General features: G+C 39.8%; 1 protein-coding gene across 3 annotated transcripts in view; it reads left to right on the top strand.

Moving 5' to 3' along the window:
- The first annotated feature begins 702 nt into the window (after positions 1-702).
- The window catches only part of ARNT2 (aryl hydrocarbon receptor nuclear translocator 2), a 76,335-nt gene continuing 61,661 nt past the window's right edge, over positions 703-15,376 (top strand). Inside the window, exons 1-4 of one of the 3 annotated variants that reach the window (XM_015639319.3) lie at positions 703-999; positions 5,301-5,412; positions 10,992-11,039; positions 14,018-14,062. In XM_015639319.3, the coding sequence (XP_015494805.1) occupies positions 5,303-5,412; positions 10,992-11,039; positions 14,018-14,062 (203 nt within the window). In that variant the 5' untranslated portion in view covers positions 703-999; positions 5,301-5,302. The remainder of the gene's footprint in view (positions 1,000-5,300; positions 5,413-10,991; positions 11,040-14,017; positions 14,063-15,376) is intronic. The other 2 variants (XM_015639318.2, XM_015639320.2) reach the window with 2 other exon arrangements.

The raw sequence follows: 15,376 nt of genomic DNA, 5'->3' as shown, positions 1-15,376 counted from the left end.
ATGTTTCCAATGTGAGATTGGTCTCACATTGTCCCTCAAGCTGAGTACTTGCAGCAAGAATTCCCCTCAAGTAGACAGAAATTCTCTTTTGTCACAGTTTATTTCCAATTCTTTGTCTGCATCCCACCTTCTTTTGCACATCCAGGTGGTGTAGTTGAACTGTGGGGCGCACAAAAGGGTGTGGATTGCAGTGAGATCCCAGGGAATCCCACATGGATGGCTTCTGTGAACACAAGTCAAGTGTGGAGGCACCGTAGAGGGTTTCACCTCTGATTTCAAAACTTGCTCTTCCAGTCTGCTGGGGGAGCATATGGTAGATATCTCTTATGTGTGTCACTGACTCTAGCATCTCCTCCAGAGTCCCAGCAGGGAAGGCAGGGAGTGAGGTAACTGGGTTTGGCCTCTGGAACACCAGCTAGGCCCCTCTTTAAATGCTTGGTCCCAGTCTCTGCTGAACAGGCAGTGCCCCTTCAACTGAGCAGCTCAATCTCATCATCTCCCCCCTCTCTGAGTATGCTTAGCATTCACCTGTGATGCAGGCAGAGGATAAAGCTCTGATCTTCATTTTGAAAAAGAGAGCGTTTCTCTAGTAACTGCTCACCGCATGCCCTAATTTATCTTCAGGATTAGGGGTGGGCCCCCTGCACACACCCCAAAGCACAGAGCATTGTGGTGGAGGGGAAAGTTTTTATTTAATTAGGTTTTTTATATTATTCCTGTCTTAGTAGCTCTTTCCAGAACCTAAATGGTTAAAGTAGAAAATGTTAGTAATTTTGCTGCAAATAAATTGATCAGTATGCAAGACGGTTGTCACCGGCTGAATCATGGTCCACAGTTAAGGTAAACAGATCTGTGATGACATTTTCTGAGCAGAATACCAATGCTGCTACATTTCTTCCCAGAGGTTTCTGACTCTTCTTATATGCGGATAAAATTTCTCTCCAAGAAGGTTTTGTTCGCAGGAAAGAAATAGCATCTTTGTAAGAGTCTTCCTTAAAGGTGGGATTTCTTATGTTTTGTGATTTATTTGCAATCGTAATTCTGTCGAGAGCATGGCAAGGAATGTTTTTGCTTTTCTGCATATCCTCTCTGTACAGTAGATGTTTTTGATGTGGAGTCTATTTAAAGTGTCTGGCAACGGAATGCAAGTAAAACAGTATTAATAGAGTTATCAGGAACAATGAAAAACGGGGATTTTTTATATTCTTTGAGAGTGAGCTCTGTTTTATAATCTCTGTAGTTAACACATAAAAGCAATGACTAAGTATACAGCTAGATTTTTAGCGTTAATATTTCTGTGAAATATTTTTGACTACATGATGGCTTCGTATTTTTGTTGGCATATTCTAAAGTAAGAGCTATGATATAGTTTATTCTTAAATGTCTCTGTGCTAAGCAGAAAATCCCCCTTGCAATTGACTGCAATCAAAACCATTTAGCTGAGATGCATCTAACTCCCGTATCACTTCAGGGTAATGAAAAATGCAGTTTCTAAAGAAGTTTTTGAAATCTCCTTTCTTAGAATATTTCAAAGAACATTTTGAAATCATTGTGTACAGTGCTGTTGATGGGATTGGGCATGTTTGCAATTCTGTGTTTAGCCTTAGATTCACATTTAATTGGAGGCGATTGACATCTCAGCAGTTCTATGGATTAGTGGCTGGAAATCTGTCGCATTTGTATTGATAAAAGTAGAATTTCCACTTGTTTAGTCAGATGTTGGTATCTGACTTTAGTTGTGTTTATTATTACAGTAGATGCTGAAGGATAAAGGAGCCATGTGGAGAGCATGCTCAGTGGTACCTGGCATGGAATAGCAAACCTGGGACTGGTCCTCACAGCTAAAGTCAGGAATTCAGAGTCTTTGGGAGTCAGTAAAACCATTTCTCCAGTAGACTTTGGGTTATAACCTGGCCCTGTCTGTGTTGCTGTATTTTAGGTGAGGGGAGTATGGTTCAAATGGCTGAAAATGGTGTAGTTAACAGGACCTTTGTAAGATGGACTTAGAAAGTCTTGTCATGCACAGCATTTCAAAGCTTCGCAGCAGGATTCATGGCTGTGGTTTGTGGGGAGGAGCAGAGCAGGGGCCAGCACCTCCAGAGCTGTGTGATGCTCCCTGTGAGGATACCTGGCCAAAGAGCTGCCCTTCTCTGGGGGATACCTCAGCAAGTCACAAATTTGTGTCAGAGGCAAGATAGAGCTGCATTTCAGGCAGTGGATCTGGGGTGGGGCTCAAGATTTAAAGTTTGGGCTTGAGAGCCATGTTTTAGTAATTCCCTAGCGAAAAAGAGAAGTCCAGGTTCATCTTGGCATGCTGCACTTTTCTGTAATTCTTGCTCTGTTTTGGGTTCTCGTGGACTTTCATGGCATCCTTGTGCAGCATTTAGCTTGCTCTTTGTGCTTTGCTTTGTGAAGTGCACAGCAGCTATTTCTTTTGCAGATCTATGTAACAGCTTGAGATGAATGTGAATTTTTGGAGGAATAAATCTCTGTATTTTATCCCAGTATTTTAATGTGCGTTTGCAGATAAACTTTTATTTCAGAAACATGCATGAATATTTTGGGGTTGACCTAAATGTGGCACTGAAGTAAAGTGTAATGTCCAAACTTTGAATGCTCAGTAGTGAAATTAAGTCTGGATAGAAATGGAGGGACTAATTCTGCTTTTACATCGTTCCTGGGTTAATGTGGCTCCTCAGGGATCCCCAAGATGAACATAAATATTACTGGCAGGATCTGGCCTGCTCCCAGACATGACAGTGATAACAAGAGTTGTTAACTGTGATCTAACTGGAGGAATGTTCACTAAAGGTTGTGCATGTTGTGCTGGGTTTTGTTCTAATAACATTTCTGTGTTCTTTGGCAGATCTCTAGGAACTCTCTAAGCTCCAAATGAAAGAGTGCATGCATTTTTTCAGCAAAAAAATTATTCCTATTTGACACTAAGCTACACCTTTTAAAGATTTTAAAGAAATTTGTTCATAACTCTGCCTTGATGGTTACAGATGATTTCTGTGAATGTTCAGCTTGATGTTGTTTCACTTCCTGAGAATTTTACCATTACGTTTGTGTATTTTAATTTTGGGTAGAGTAAGCAACACTTGTATTATTTCCATTGGCAGAAGGGAAGTCCACTCTTTGAACATTCAATCTCAGGAAGAGAACACCTTGTTTCCCAGCACTTGCTGCTGAAACACTACTGTGAACAGCACTGTTAATGTGTATCTGGACATGGGTTTAGATAAACCTGAAAACATGATCTTTATGATTGTTGACCCAGCATGTCTTTTTATTTTTTTGTCAGTGGTGAGAGGAAGGGCTCTACAGAAAGAGGTTTGCCCAACCTGTTTTGGATGCACCTCAAAGCATGGAATGCATAAAGGAGAGCAAGGGGGTTTTGTTGCCTTTTTTTTTGGTGAGCTGTAAAGTTACCTTGAGCAATTAGTGTCGGCTTTTGGACTTTTAAAAGTAGATGAACACAACCCTTGGTGTCTTTTTCATCATCTTTGGTTTAGATTGTGGAAAATAAGGTTACAGGAGTTTCTCATCACAATACAGTATGTTCTTACTCTTAAAATACTGCTCAGAGATGATCTGAAATTGTATTACAGTTACTACTTAAAAAAATCTGATCTCCTTGATGATCTATACTGAAATGTGTTTCTGAGTGACGGGGACACTTTGCAGGTAGATTTATTATGGTTTTTACCATCTGCTTTAATAAATGAGTGAGCAGAGCATTTCAAAATGACCTTCGGTTCTATCCATGAGAGATGAGTTTGAATGTTCTGAGTGAATTATGGGCATTAGACAGCTAAGGATATTTATTCTGGAAATAGTGGTTTACCAGTTGTTTGCATGCTGATGCTTTTATTTGTCTGGAGGCATGCTAATGTGCATTAAAGCTGTGTTTCCACATAGCTGCAGCTTTAGCCACTGTGGAACTTTCTGTGGTGTGGGGGTGTAGGCAGAGGTCTCACTGTTTGGCCTTGCGGACTTTGTTAAAAAATATTGGATTGCTCTGTTGCTTTTTAGTTGAAAAGGAGTTAATAAAACTAAATGTACTAGAAGAAATTCATGAAATCAGTGAACAGATAAAATGTTATTATTTGAAATGCATAATGTTGCATAATGGATGTGTATAAAGTGTGGCAGAGATGGAAGTGCTCTCCAGACATAATGAAAGAACGTGGATTCCTGTCTCCATAATTGAAGTTATTTCATACTTATCTGTTGGGGAAAAAATAGAAGGATTTTTTAAACAGATTTTCTTTCCATTAGTAATTATATTTAGCTATAGCTCCAGATACCTTGCCAAGTTTTTTTTTTTTTAAAGTTGGAAGGAAGATGCATTTTCTTTCAAGATAATTAAATGTTTTGACTGTAGATTTTGCCTCCAGAGTGAATAAAGTATACTTGCATTAGAAAAAAGTTTTAATTGCTCATATAGTTTAGAAGAGTTATACAGAGGAAAAACATTCTTAAACTCATGCTTAATAATGGGATAGAAGAAAAGGATATAAATATGTTATATTCCACTTTTCTTTTTTGAAGTGTAATGAACTGTTTATTAATAGATATTGAAGTACTTGCCATTAGTGGTCTGAAAGCAATTCCATAAGGTGAGCTTTTGCAGTTTCTCACATCAAAGTTTTGAGGTTTGAGGATCTCATTAACCTGTGGCTATACCTTGAGCCATGGCAGAGGGGTGAATATATCAGCTTGGATTTTGGGCTCACTTCTGCTCTGCATGACACCACACAGACACCAGTTCAGTCTGGCCCTCGGAATGCCTCCAGAATATCAATAATAAAAACCAGCATCACCTGATAATTCGTCTCTGCTCTCAACTCTTGGTCTCTCGAGCAAACTGAGTTTTTGAACTTTCTTTTTCTTGGTGCCCTGGTATCATGATCTGCAGCTTCCTTTGCCTTGGGAATTCAGCTCTGTGTTTTGTACAAGGCACTTTAACTGTTGTAGAAGGTTGTTGGCCTTCATCTGACAGCCTCTTTGAGACTTAGAATGAGAAACATTAGGTCAGTGAAATTACAGAGGTACCTACCTGCAATTCTCCCTGTCTCCCAGGCACTGTAATGTCTATTGACCTAGCTGGGCTTTTTCTAAAGGATCTGGGAATCTGTTGGGTTTTATTAGGAGAGCTTTGCTTTTCCTTAGAAATAAAAAGGAAAGCTTTCTCTGTTTGTTTTGGGAAGGGCCTGTCTCTAATCAGCAGAGTTTTCTCATTGAAGGTAATGGATTAAGGGATTTCCCCCACCTCTCCCCCTACCTCTGCCTTCCAGAAATGGCATCAGATATTCCTGGCTCGGTGGCCCTGCCAGTGGCTCCAATGGCGAGTGGACAAGTGAGGATGGCAGGATCCATGCCTTCCAGAGGAGGAAAGCGTCGCTCTGGGTAAGCCATGTCCTTTTTTTTCAGGGCTGAAACTGGAAATCACTTGTATTGTAAATGCACCTGTATATATGTGTGTGTTTATTATGTAACGTTATATTTATGTAACCTGCATTACAACATTGGTCACTAATGTTTTGTTTTTCTATTCACTGCATCTGTTCTTACTGCAAGATCAAACTTGCTGATAAGCATATGGCTTGTTGTTTTGCTTGTTTCAAAAGATTTTCAGGTTTGACAAGATATCCAGAAAGGAGTTTGGATCCTGTGGCTGTTTTTGATATAATGAATGCGTATTGCCTATATCTGTTTAATCTTACAGTGATTTATCGAGTGTATAAAGGTAGCAAGATTGCACATGCAGACTTACTCAATTTCATATGCAGTTTACACTTGGAATCTCATAGAGGGAGGCCTGTTAAAGATGTTTTCTTTATAGTTCCAGGTACAGAAATAGCATGAGGGCTCACTCTTCAGAGATTGTGGACCACGATATTCTAGGTCTCACTGGAAGCGCAGCACAGTCTTCTTCTGGGAGAAGGACCTGAATCAAATTCAGCCCTTGCACAAGCTCGAGGGCTCTGCTAAAGAAGAAAAGTTGTTTTAACAAGCATCAGAGGCAGATGTGGTATAGGGGTAGTTGCCCACATCAGATTGCTCTGTGGCAGCTCATAGTAATTCTCTGTTAGAACAAAAGTGTAGCAAGAGCTTGAGAAGAACAGAAAACTACTCTCTAGCCTTGACAGCTCCCTCCTGCTTTTATCAAAGGTTGATCACAAATAGTAATGGTATTTGGGTGATGCTTTCTCAGAGATAACTGATCTGAGAGTCTCTTCAAAGGAGATTGATTAGTCTTATATTTAGTCCTAAATAAGGCAATGGTGGGGCTTAACAGGATTGACAGCCTGAGTAAAATCTCTGCCTAAGGAAGACATTATTCCTTGCAAGAGTTACTCTAGGGATTGCTCACCAAGGTGGGTTGCCAGTTTTGTGTGTCTGCTCCAGTGACAGTGCTGGAGTCTCAGTCTTGGACTGAATTAAGAAGGGAGGAGGTTGACCTTGCCTTGACCGCGGGGCGAGGTTGGTGTGATGTGAACACTCTGGGTGGTTGTTTTGAGGGGTGTTCTTTGAACAGAACAGTTTTAATACCTCTCCCCACTGAGTACTCTTCTTATGCTGATCTAACTGTATGAAATTGGTTTCAGAAACTCCTAAAATCTAGCTTTGACAAGCATCACATTTTTATTTTCAAGCTGCTCAATGAGAAATCCTTATTAGACTTGCACTCAAAAGAAAAGACAAAGCATTAACATCTTTTCATTGCTACCTAACATGGATAAGGTTTTGTACTTGAGTTGCAGGATATTTGATCTCTTTTTTGATCATAAACCATGTCAGCTCTGAATATCAGTTTGCAATTTACTGTTGCCAAGGTTTGATGCTGCTGACTGTGAAATATTCTGATATTAAATACTGACTTGATATTAATTGAAATGCTTTAACTGTTGCATTTTAAGTATTGTCATCTATTTTTGAGAAAGTGAAGTGAGGGGAGGGTGGGAGGAACATAAAATCAAATTATTTTAAATGTCTTTAACATGTTAATTCAATAAGTAAATTAGTACAGAGTCACTTTTATACCTGGATCATGGTATTCCATCTGTGCACCATAGCTGTGAACTAATGGCCTTTCTCCAAGCCTGAGCTGAAAGTACTTCTTTTTTTTTTTTTCTTTTTTTTTAATATTCGCTGTGTGTGTATTCAGACCTTGAGGGAAGAATGCCTGCTGTGTCTAATTCCTCTGAGCTTCTCTTTGAACAAAGTTGCAGCTAACACTTGGCCCTTTCACTGCTGTTCTGTTGATACATCTTCCTACACCTCAATCCTTGGGCATTTTAGAAGTGAATTTTGTGTCAAACATAAAGGAGTGGAGCTAGCATACACAGCCAGCTTTCCTAGTTTTGGTTATCTCTGAAAATTGTTTCTTTTTTCATAATTGCTGAGGCAAGCTGGCAGAATAATTGCTGTGTGGACTTGAATGTAGATCAGTTTAAAGTCATTGGCTATACAGAAGGTGTTTCTGCCGTGTTGGCATTTGCCTTCATTGACAGCTTGGAAAAATATTTTTCCTTTCCATAAATTATATCAACTATTTCATAGAAAAAAGTGACAGCATAAGATAATGCACTGCAGTGGTCAATAGCTACCTCAGATTAATTCACCCTTAGTTCTTTATTTAATGTGGTTTTAATTTAGGCTTTGCTGTATTAGAGGATAAGGGGCTCTTTCACCTTCCTGGGCTATCTGTACCTGGGCAGGGAGGGTTGGGGGTTTTTTGATGAGCTGGTTTCAACTGCATTGGTTTTGTTTTGGTTCACAGTATAGTCTTGCCTTTTCTCTGAACCAGAACTGTCAAAATCTGGGGAAAAGAGACCTCATCCCAGCATTCTACCCCCCAATATTGCTCTCAGTGAAGGGCTCTAGAACAGATCCCCATCTGCTTCTCAGCTGCATTTGCTCCTGACCATTCCTGCCTGCTCTCTTCTTACACTGTGTAATCATGGCAAGCATCTTTTGACATTTCTTGAGAATTTTACATAGTAATTTTTGTTGCAGTGTTGAAATCCTCTCACGTGTCAATTTTCTTAACCTGTGCAGGTCCACCTTGTTGGAGGTGTTTTGGTTTGTTAATTTTTCTTATGAAAATGTTTCTAGTTGAGAATAATTAAATTTTAAAAGGTATTTTTATCACTGTATTTATGGTAGCCCCACATCTTCTAAGGAAAATACATTTTAATAAGTACCTCATGCATCAGGCCTTTTCACGATTGATGTGAACAGTATGAACGAGGAAAACAAGATTTATGCTGTCTCTTCAAAACAAAAGAGCAGAGTGCAGCTCTTTTTTAAAGCCTCTTTTTAATGGGAATTTTAAATGAAGATAAAAGATAGTCTTTCTGAATCTTCTGAAATGATGTCATTTGTCTTCTGGGAGGCTGCTTCTACTGTTTTGCTAATGTGCAGTATATTCTATCTAAACAGGAGATCTTATCTGTCAGGGTATGAGGAGGTTGATGGAATATTATTTTTACATCTTCTGCTGTGTTCTACTAAAGGTTACAGCTGATTCACTGTCTTTGCCTCGCTGTAAAGCAGACACGGTGGATCAGGCAGGACACTGGAATCAATGACTTTATCCCTGAGGGGTTTTTATTTAATGTTTCAAAGGGTTTTTTTTCATTTTGCAGAGTGAAATTAGGCAATGTGTTACTAACAAAGGTGGAACAGAGATATATTTGCTGTCGCATTTTTTAAAAGTATTGATATTTTAAATGAAATTTGTGTTTCATTTCCATATGAAATAAAGGGGTTGGGGTAGTTTAACAAAGCAAAAGCATTATTTAAAGACAGTCTGGTGCACTGATGTTTTACCCTATGCATTCAGATTCTGCTGTGATGAGCCCACTGTAAATATGGGAGGTGTTACTTGTGGATATTAACCCATCAAGACTCTCCTAAAGTTAAGCTGATATCCAACCATCTAAATAAATAGGTGTGTTAGTCCCCCTTACTCCCTCATACAGTGCAGGCAGCAGGATCAAGCCTTAAACTGTTATCATCATCTCTAATTCTCTGCATTGCATTCCAGTAATACTAAACTAGATTAAATGCAGTACAGCTAATATTTGATTTTAGGGAAAACCCATCCCTTAGCACTCAGCTGGAGTATTTGGCTGGAAGCTAAATAAATCCTAGAATTATATCCACCAAGGCATGTGATCTCCGTGTACTGGAGAGGAAGGAAAAGAGTTACAAAATTAATCTGTCCCAGAATAAAGCAGTGTCTCATAAAATCCCTGAAGAAAAGGCTTTTCCTCACAGGTGTATAATTTTTTCTGCAGCCCTTTTCCCCCAGTTTGAAACTGGGTGTTTCAGATGTGTTTCAGCTGCCAGTGAAACCAAGTAAGGATATGCCTGATGTGATGCTTTTGTGAGTGGCTTCAGGTGGAGCCATCCACTTTTAAACAAACAGCTCTCTTCTAACATTGAATTTTGCATTTTCAGTGCAGGTAGAAACATTCCAATTCTAATAACTGGGAAGGGTTTTCTGGAATGTCACCTGCAGGCACGTTACTACACGTGGGGAGGGAGCAGGTAGGAGAGAGGAGACCCTGGGCTATAGCAGGGTGTGTAAATGTTAAATTTCTGGGAGTGCTGCAGGTCAGGAGGATTCAGGCTGTTGCTGCCAGCCCTGGAGGCCACATTTGGGGTGCCAGCAGCAGCTGGCTCCTGTCTCAACACAGGTGAGGACACAGGCCACTGGGGGTCGGTGGTGTTCTGTGTGAGGGATCACAGACTCTGGAACCGCATTTGGTGGTAATTAGGTGAGCAGAGATGTAATTCATAGTGAAAACGACGATTGCATCAAAGTTAAGCAAGTTAAATACACAGCTTTTCTTAAAGCTCTTTGGGGAAAATGCTTTTCTCTTTGCTTCCTCTAGAAATGAATAACCACTGTTAACATCTGGAAAATATTATTGTAACTTTTCAGATGCCATGTCCAATTCCTGTGCTCACTTGCTGCCCTCATTCCAGTTGTGTCTGTGGCTCAGACACATCTTTTATGGGCCAGTCTGCCTTGGTTGTCTGAATTTAAGAAGGAAGGCAGTGCCTGACTGGCACTTCTACTTCTCTATACTGATGTAGTTTTAGAGACTGTTTTTGTATCTTTGTTCCCACAATATGGACATACAAATCTCAACTTGTCATTGGTTTAATGATTTTAAATCATCCTTTTAATACTGAAATAAATATCCTTGTCACTTTGAAAGGTTTTTGCCTTTAATAGGATTTAGACCTGTTAATATGAAAATGTGTTAGAGACATGGAATCTGTAGTTGTATGAAGTTTTACTACACTGAAAAGTTAGAAAGCTTAGAATGTTAAAGAAATACGGAAAAATGTTTGCAAAACAAAGCTGTAGTTTCCTATCTATGCAAATTAAAAGTGATTGATCAGGGTTTGTATATCATACTATTGTATTTCTTTATTAAAATAAACACACTAGTGCAATAATTGTAAATGATAGTTTTATATCAGCTTGATTGTCTAATGGCAGAGTTGCATACTTATAATTGGGATATAAATATCTAGAGGTATAAAAATGTCTAAAATGCTTTGTAAATTATGCTATTGTATAACTTTGTAGTGATAATATCTATGATACAATCACACTGCCTAATACAGGAATCTAATTTAGATGTCTAAATTAGGAAGATAATCTTCCTAGTTTGTCTGTGTAAGAAGTGAAGAAAGATGTTCTTGCTCCCTGGAGGAGCCAAACTGGTGGGCTGGGATTTGGCCCAAGGAAGAACTCAGCTCCTCCACAGCCCTAAGAAGGTCTGGGATGTAAATCAGCTGCTGAGCTCTAGGCCTGGGGAGGGTGAGCAAGACTGGAATCCTCAGTCATTAACACCTCTAGGTAAAACACAAATCTGACAACATTGAGAACAGCTGGCTTGAATGTTCGTGCCACCACTGCCAACACCTTGATTGCTGATCTGGAAATCTTGCTTTTACAGAATGGACTTTGATGATGAAGATGGGGAGGGGCCCAGCAAATTTTCAAGGTGAGCATTTACAAAAGAGTTGGCCAAATCCCTGACTTCTTTCAGTGGGGAAAGACAGCTGTCTTGTTGCTGATGTTTTAAAATCAGTATAAATATGGGTGAAGAACTTGCCAACAACTCGACCCAAATATTAATTACTCTTTTTATCAGCTTTATAGCAGAAATCTGCCTAATGTAGTTTTTGGCTTATAAAGCTGACAGCGTGTGTGTTACAATTTCACTCTGCAGCTATATCAAATGAGAAAACTTGTGATTTTTAGCTTATTATTTCAACTGCTGTAGATGAAACTTCAGTTATTTGACATTGCTGAAGTTGTCTTTCAGCCACTGAAAATGCTATTTCATTTCTAATTTATTTCAGATGTTAATTGCTTGTTAAGACAATTTGACAGATACTAGAGGTGGATTTTTTTTTAAAGTTAATGAGCTTTACATTATGTACCATTAGGTGTAACTGAATAGTAAAAATTGACAAAAATGTTAATTAACATGGAATACTCAAAGCTAGAAATAAACAGTAAAGCCTCATTGCCATTTTTTCACTTTTCCTTTTTTTTTCTGGTCACACTGTTTGCATTTTTTCATTAGAAACCAAGCAGCTGCAGTGAGGGGTGTAGATACTTTGAGGCCTGTGGGTAACTGCTGATTATCCAAATTGTAATTGCAGCTCTGTGGCAGCAGCCACGTTGAAACACAGCTGTCACTGGAAGGTTTAACAGGGTTATTCCAGTCAGTGGAAAGAGAAGTGTGCTGAAGATACACTGTGGCACCATATCATAATTTACTGGACAAGACCAGCAGCACTCCTGTTTGCTTGATGTCATTTAGAGAACCAGTCCTTGGGGTTAAAACTGGTGATTTGAGGGCTTGGTCCTAATATTTACTAGAAGACACACATTAAGGGAACAAGATTTGTGAGGAATGGGGCATGATTTGTGCCTGCACAAGCATCAGGGTTACTGGGCACACTGATGCACGTGTGTTGGTCTTTCCCCATTCTGGTTTTGGCCTTTCAAAGTTTGGGGCTGGGTTGAGCCAATAATTCCATGGCTTTTAACAGAGAGGTATGCTGTCCTGTGCTTAGACTCAGTTGATTTTAGGTGTCAGATCAAAATCTGATATTTAAGTCTTAAATGCTGTATAGATTGTTCTGTTTTTAGAGTACAGAAAAACCATGCAGAGACACCCAGGGCTATGTTCAGAAGTCTTCTAGTTGTTCCAGGTTTCTCTCATGACTTACTCCTAGCTTGTTTCAGTCAAAAGTATTTAGTTATCAAAGAGCTGCTGTTTCAATGTTGAAGCTAACCCAGCTGCCTTTGACTGAAGTGCCTGAAGGAGCATGTGTGCAGAGTCAGCTGGGAGACTGGAAGGGAAAAACCAGTAGTTGGAGGCAGTAACATCTTCAGCCCAGTCAAGCAGAGAAGGATGAGTAGCAGAGCCCCAGGCTGGTGGGAGCACAGGAGTAGTGGTGTTAGCACAGTGCTCCATGGCAGGTAACACACTCTGCTTCTCAGGGCTTCCAGCTCAGCTCAGGTATCCCTGCATGACACCTCATCCTCCCATGGGGCCTGTGCATGTGCTTCCCCTGTAATGTGCCCATTCCTCATTGAATCAGTCTTTTTGCTGAAAATTATGTGGACTCAGTCTGTTCTCCTGGCAGAGTCAAGGGACTAAAGTGGTGTCACCTGAATGTTTTTTGCTGGTGTTGAACACATCATAAAAAAATACAGCTCAAGACTTGCTTAAGCTTTATCTTCACTGTTTGAATGAGGAGCTTGAATAGGTGCATTACCTAAAACTAGTTTTAATTAATTTCAGACAAAAAAAAAAAAAGAAGAAAAAGTTCATTATTGATTTGTTAGAAGAGGAAGAACAGGCTTATTTAGGCTGTATTATTTTTTAGCTAATGCATGGGACCTTCATAGGCTTTCTGTTGTAATAAATTACATGATCTTGGAAAGGTGTAGTTCTAAAACAAAATCTTATTTAACTCTTCTTGAGCAGTCATAGTCTTCATGTCTAGAAAAGACATTATTTTTGTGTTTTCTAAAACAAACGTTTTGTGTTTTGGAACTAGCAGTTTGGTTTCAAACAAATGAGTCTTTCCATAACTATGCTAGCAAAATGCAATTTCAAATGATTGATGCTTTTTTTAGGAAAGAGAAAGAGGAGCAGCATGTAATTTTTACTGAAATGTCACATTGCTGCATGTCTTTGGGACAATGCTTCAGAAGCCGTGAAGCTTTAGTCCCACAAAAGTCCCATTGGTCTGGATTTCCTCCATAAAGGTGCTGCTCAAACACCACACATACCTTGCTGGGCATCCAACTTCTGTTGGTTTGAGTAGGAATGAGGTACCTGTTTACTTCTAGGGAATTGAGCCAGTTTAAATTTCACTTCTATTTACCCAGCAGTTTCACCTGCCTGCCTGCCTTTTGCCAGCCTCCATGACAGTCAGTACAGTGTTTGAACCTACACAACTTTTTCCTGAAGGCTCCCTTACACAAGGCATCACCCTTCAGCCGTGTCTCTGCCCTCCTGTGTTATCTGTGGACCATCAGTGCCCTCTGCTGAATGGAGGGAGCTGTGGTTGCAAGCTGGAACAGATACAGCCCATTCACTTCCAGCACAGCAATGAATATTTCATGGCCTGCTGTGGATAAAAGCTCACTGGTGTTTTCTGTACTGGTGCTGCTTGTTAAGTTTCCCAAGAAATCAGTGTATGTCAAAGTGTTTGCTTAAATCCACTGAAATGTGTCTTCTATTTTTTTAAATATACAAATGAAGTTTCTGAATCGGCATGGCTTGGAAGTATCATCAGACTCTGTGTTTTCTTTGCTGTATCATTCTCATTCCCTTGTTTTTCTTGCTGTTATTTGTAATGGTTTGCAGTTGTGAATTTTTTTGCTTTCTGCTGTGTGTTGGCTATCACGCAATGTGTAACCCCTGTTGATTGATGTACTATCTTTTGTTTCTAGGTATGATGGTGATCAAATCACTGGTGATAAGGAAAAGTTTGCAAGGTAGGCGTGTCCTGTAGAGCTCTTCTGCTGAGAGAAAAGAGGGGGATGTTCGTGCCCAAAGAATCTCAGTACGTGTGCCTTAGCTTAGTGAGATGGTTAATTTGTTTTAGGTGGGATGATGATCAAAGTACTGCTGGCACAGAAGGGAATGGTAGGAAAAAGGAAAGTCAAATATGGCTTGCCCCCATTTTTCATTTATGTTACGCTGTTCATACTGATCTTTTGGCTGTTCCAAAATTGTGTGAATTCAGAAATACAAACCCTGAGTGGTTTTGGACCAGCTCCCCCTGTATCACAAAATTTAATGTCCCTTCATAATTTCTGTATAAAAACAAAGTTAGAAATGACAGAATTAGGACATCATTCTGTACAAGTTTGTGAATGCCAGTTCACATGGTGGGTTCCTAGAACACACTTTTAAGGATTTAAATTTCAACTAGTTTCAGGAAACTTTTGGGGTATTGTCTGCTTGAACAATTCCAAAGCCAGCAGAATAATGTGCTGTTACTGTCTAGCTTGTAAGATCATAAATGAAATGGACTGCTGGGATACTCTTTTTCTCTCAGAAAGTTTTACAGTCTGTTTAGTTTCTATAATGGTTGGTTTCAATGTTCAGAAGTACCAAAATACTTGTGTGATAGACAATGTATTATGTACTTACAAGTGTGAAATGTATGTTGAATATGTCTGTTCTTTGTCTCTCTCTCTTTTCTCTTAACCACCGCTTCTGTGAAAATGCTGAACTTAGAGCAAGCTTTCATGATGTAAAAGTGCTTTTATCTTCCCTGTGTCCATATTTATCTGCATGTAGCAGCTGGCATGTACACACTGTGCTCTGTGTACATGTGCACTGTCACACCAGCTGTTGTGCTCGGTGTGTGTATGATCCAGCCCCCCCTGTTCCTCCTGCACACCCACACAAGGGCTGTTCCTCAGCCAGGTGAAATGAAAGGGTCACTGTTACAGTGTCCTAGACCGTGACCTCAGGCAGGGCTTGGCTGGAATTTACTGAGCAGCCACGGGTTGTCATAGCTGGATTTTCTGCATATCACACAGTAAGCACAGGAATAGTAACTCTGCATGTAACCCTAACAGGTGGTGTTTCTGCAGGCAGTGCCTCATGCATGTAACTCCTGTATGTGCAGGGGCAGGATACCCAAAGCAGGGCAAGCCCTTGCATCCCCCTGTTTCAGCAAACAGCATACAATTCTTTCCTGCATTTTAAGAAAAGGCTTAATATCTAAAAATATCCAAAAAGTGTGCCAAGCCTAGCTTCTGCTTCCATGGTCAGTCTTCATAGCAGTCAGCTCCAAA

Source organism: Parus major, chromosome 10 (assembly GCF_001522545.3).
Source record: "Parus major isolate Abel chromosome 10, Parus_major1.1, whole genome shotgun sequence".
NCBI lineage: Eukaryota > Metazoa > Chordata > Aves > Passeriformes > Paridae > Parus > Parus major.
Note: the sequence above shows the minus strand (reverse complement) of the source record. Positions and strands in the feature narration are given on the sequence as shown.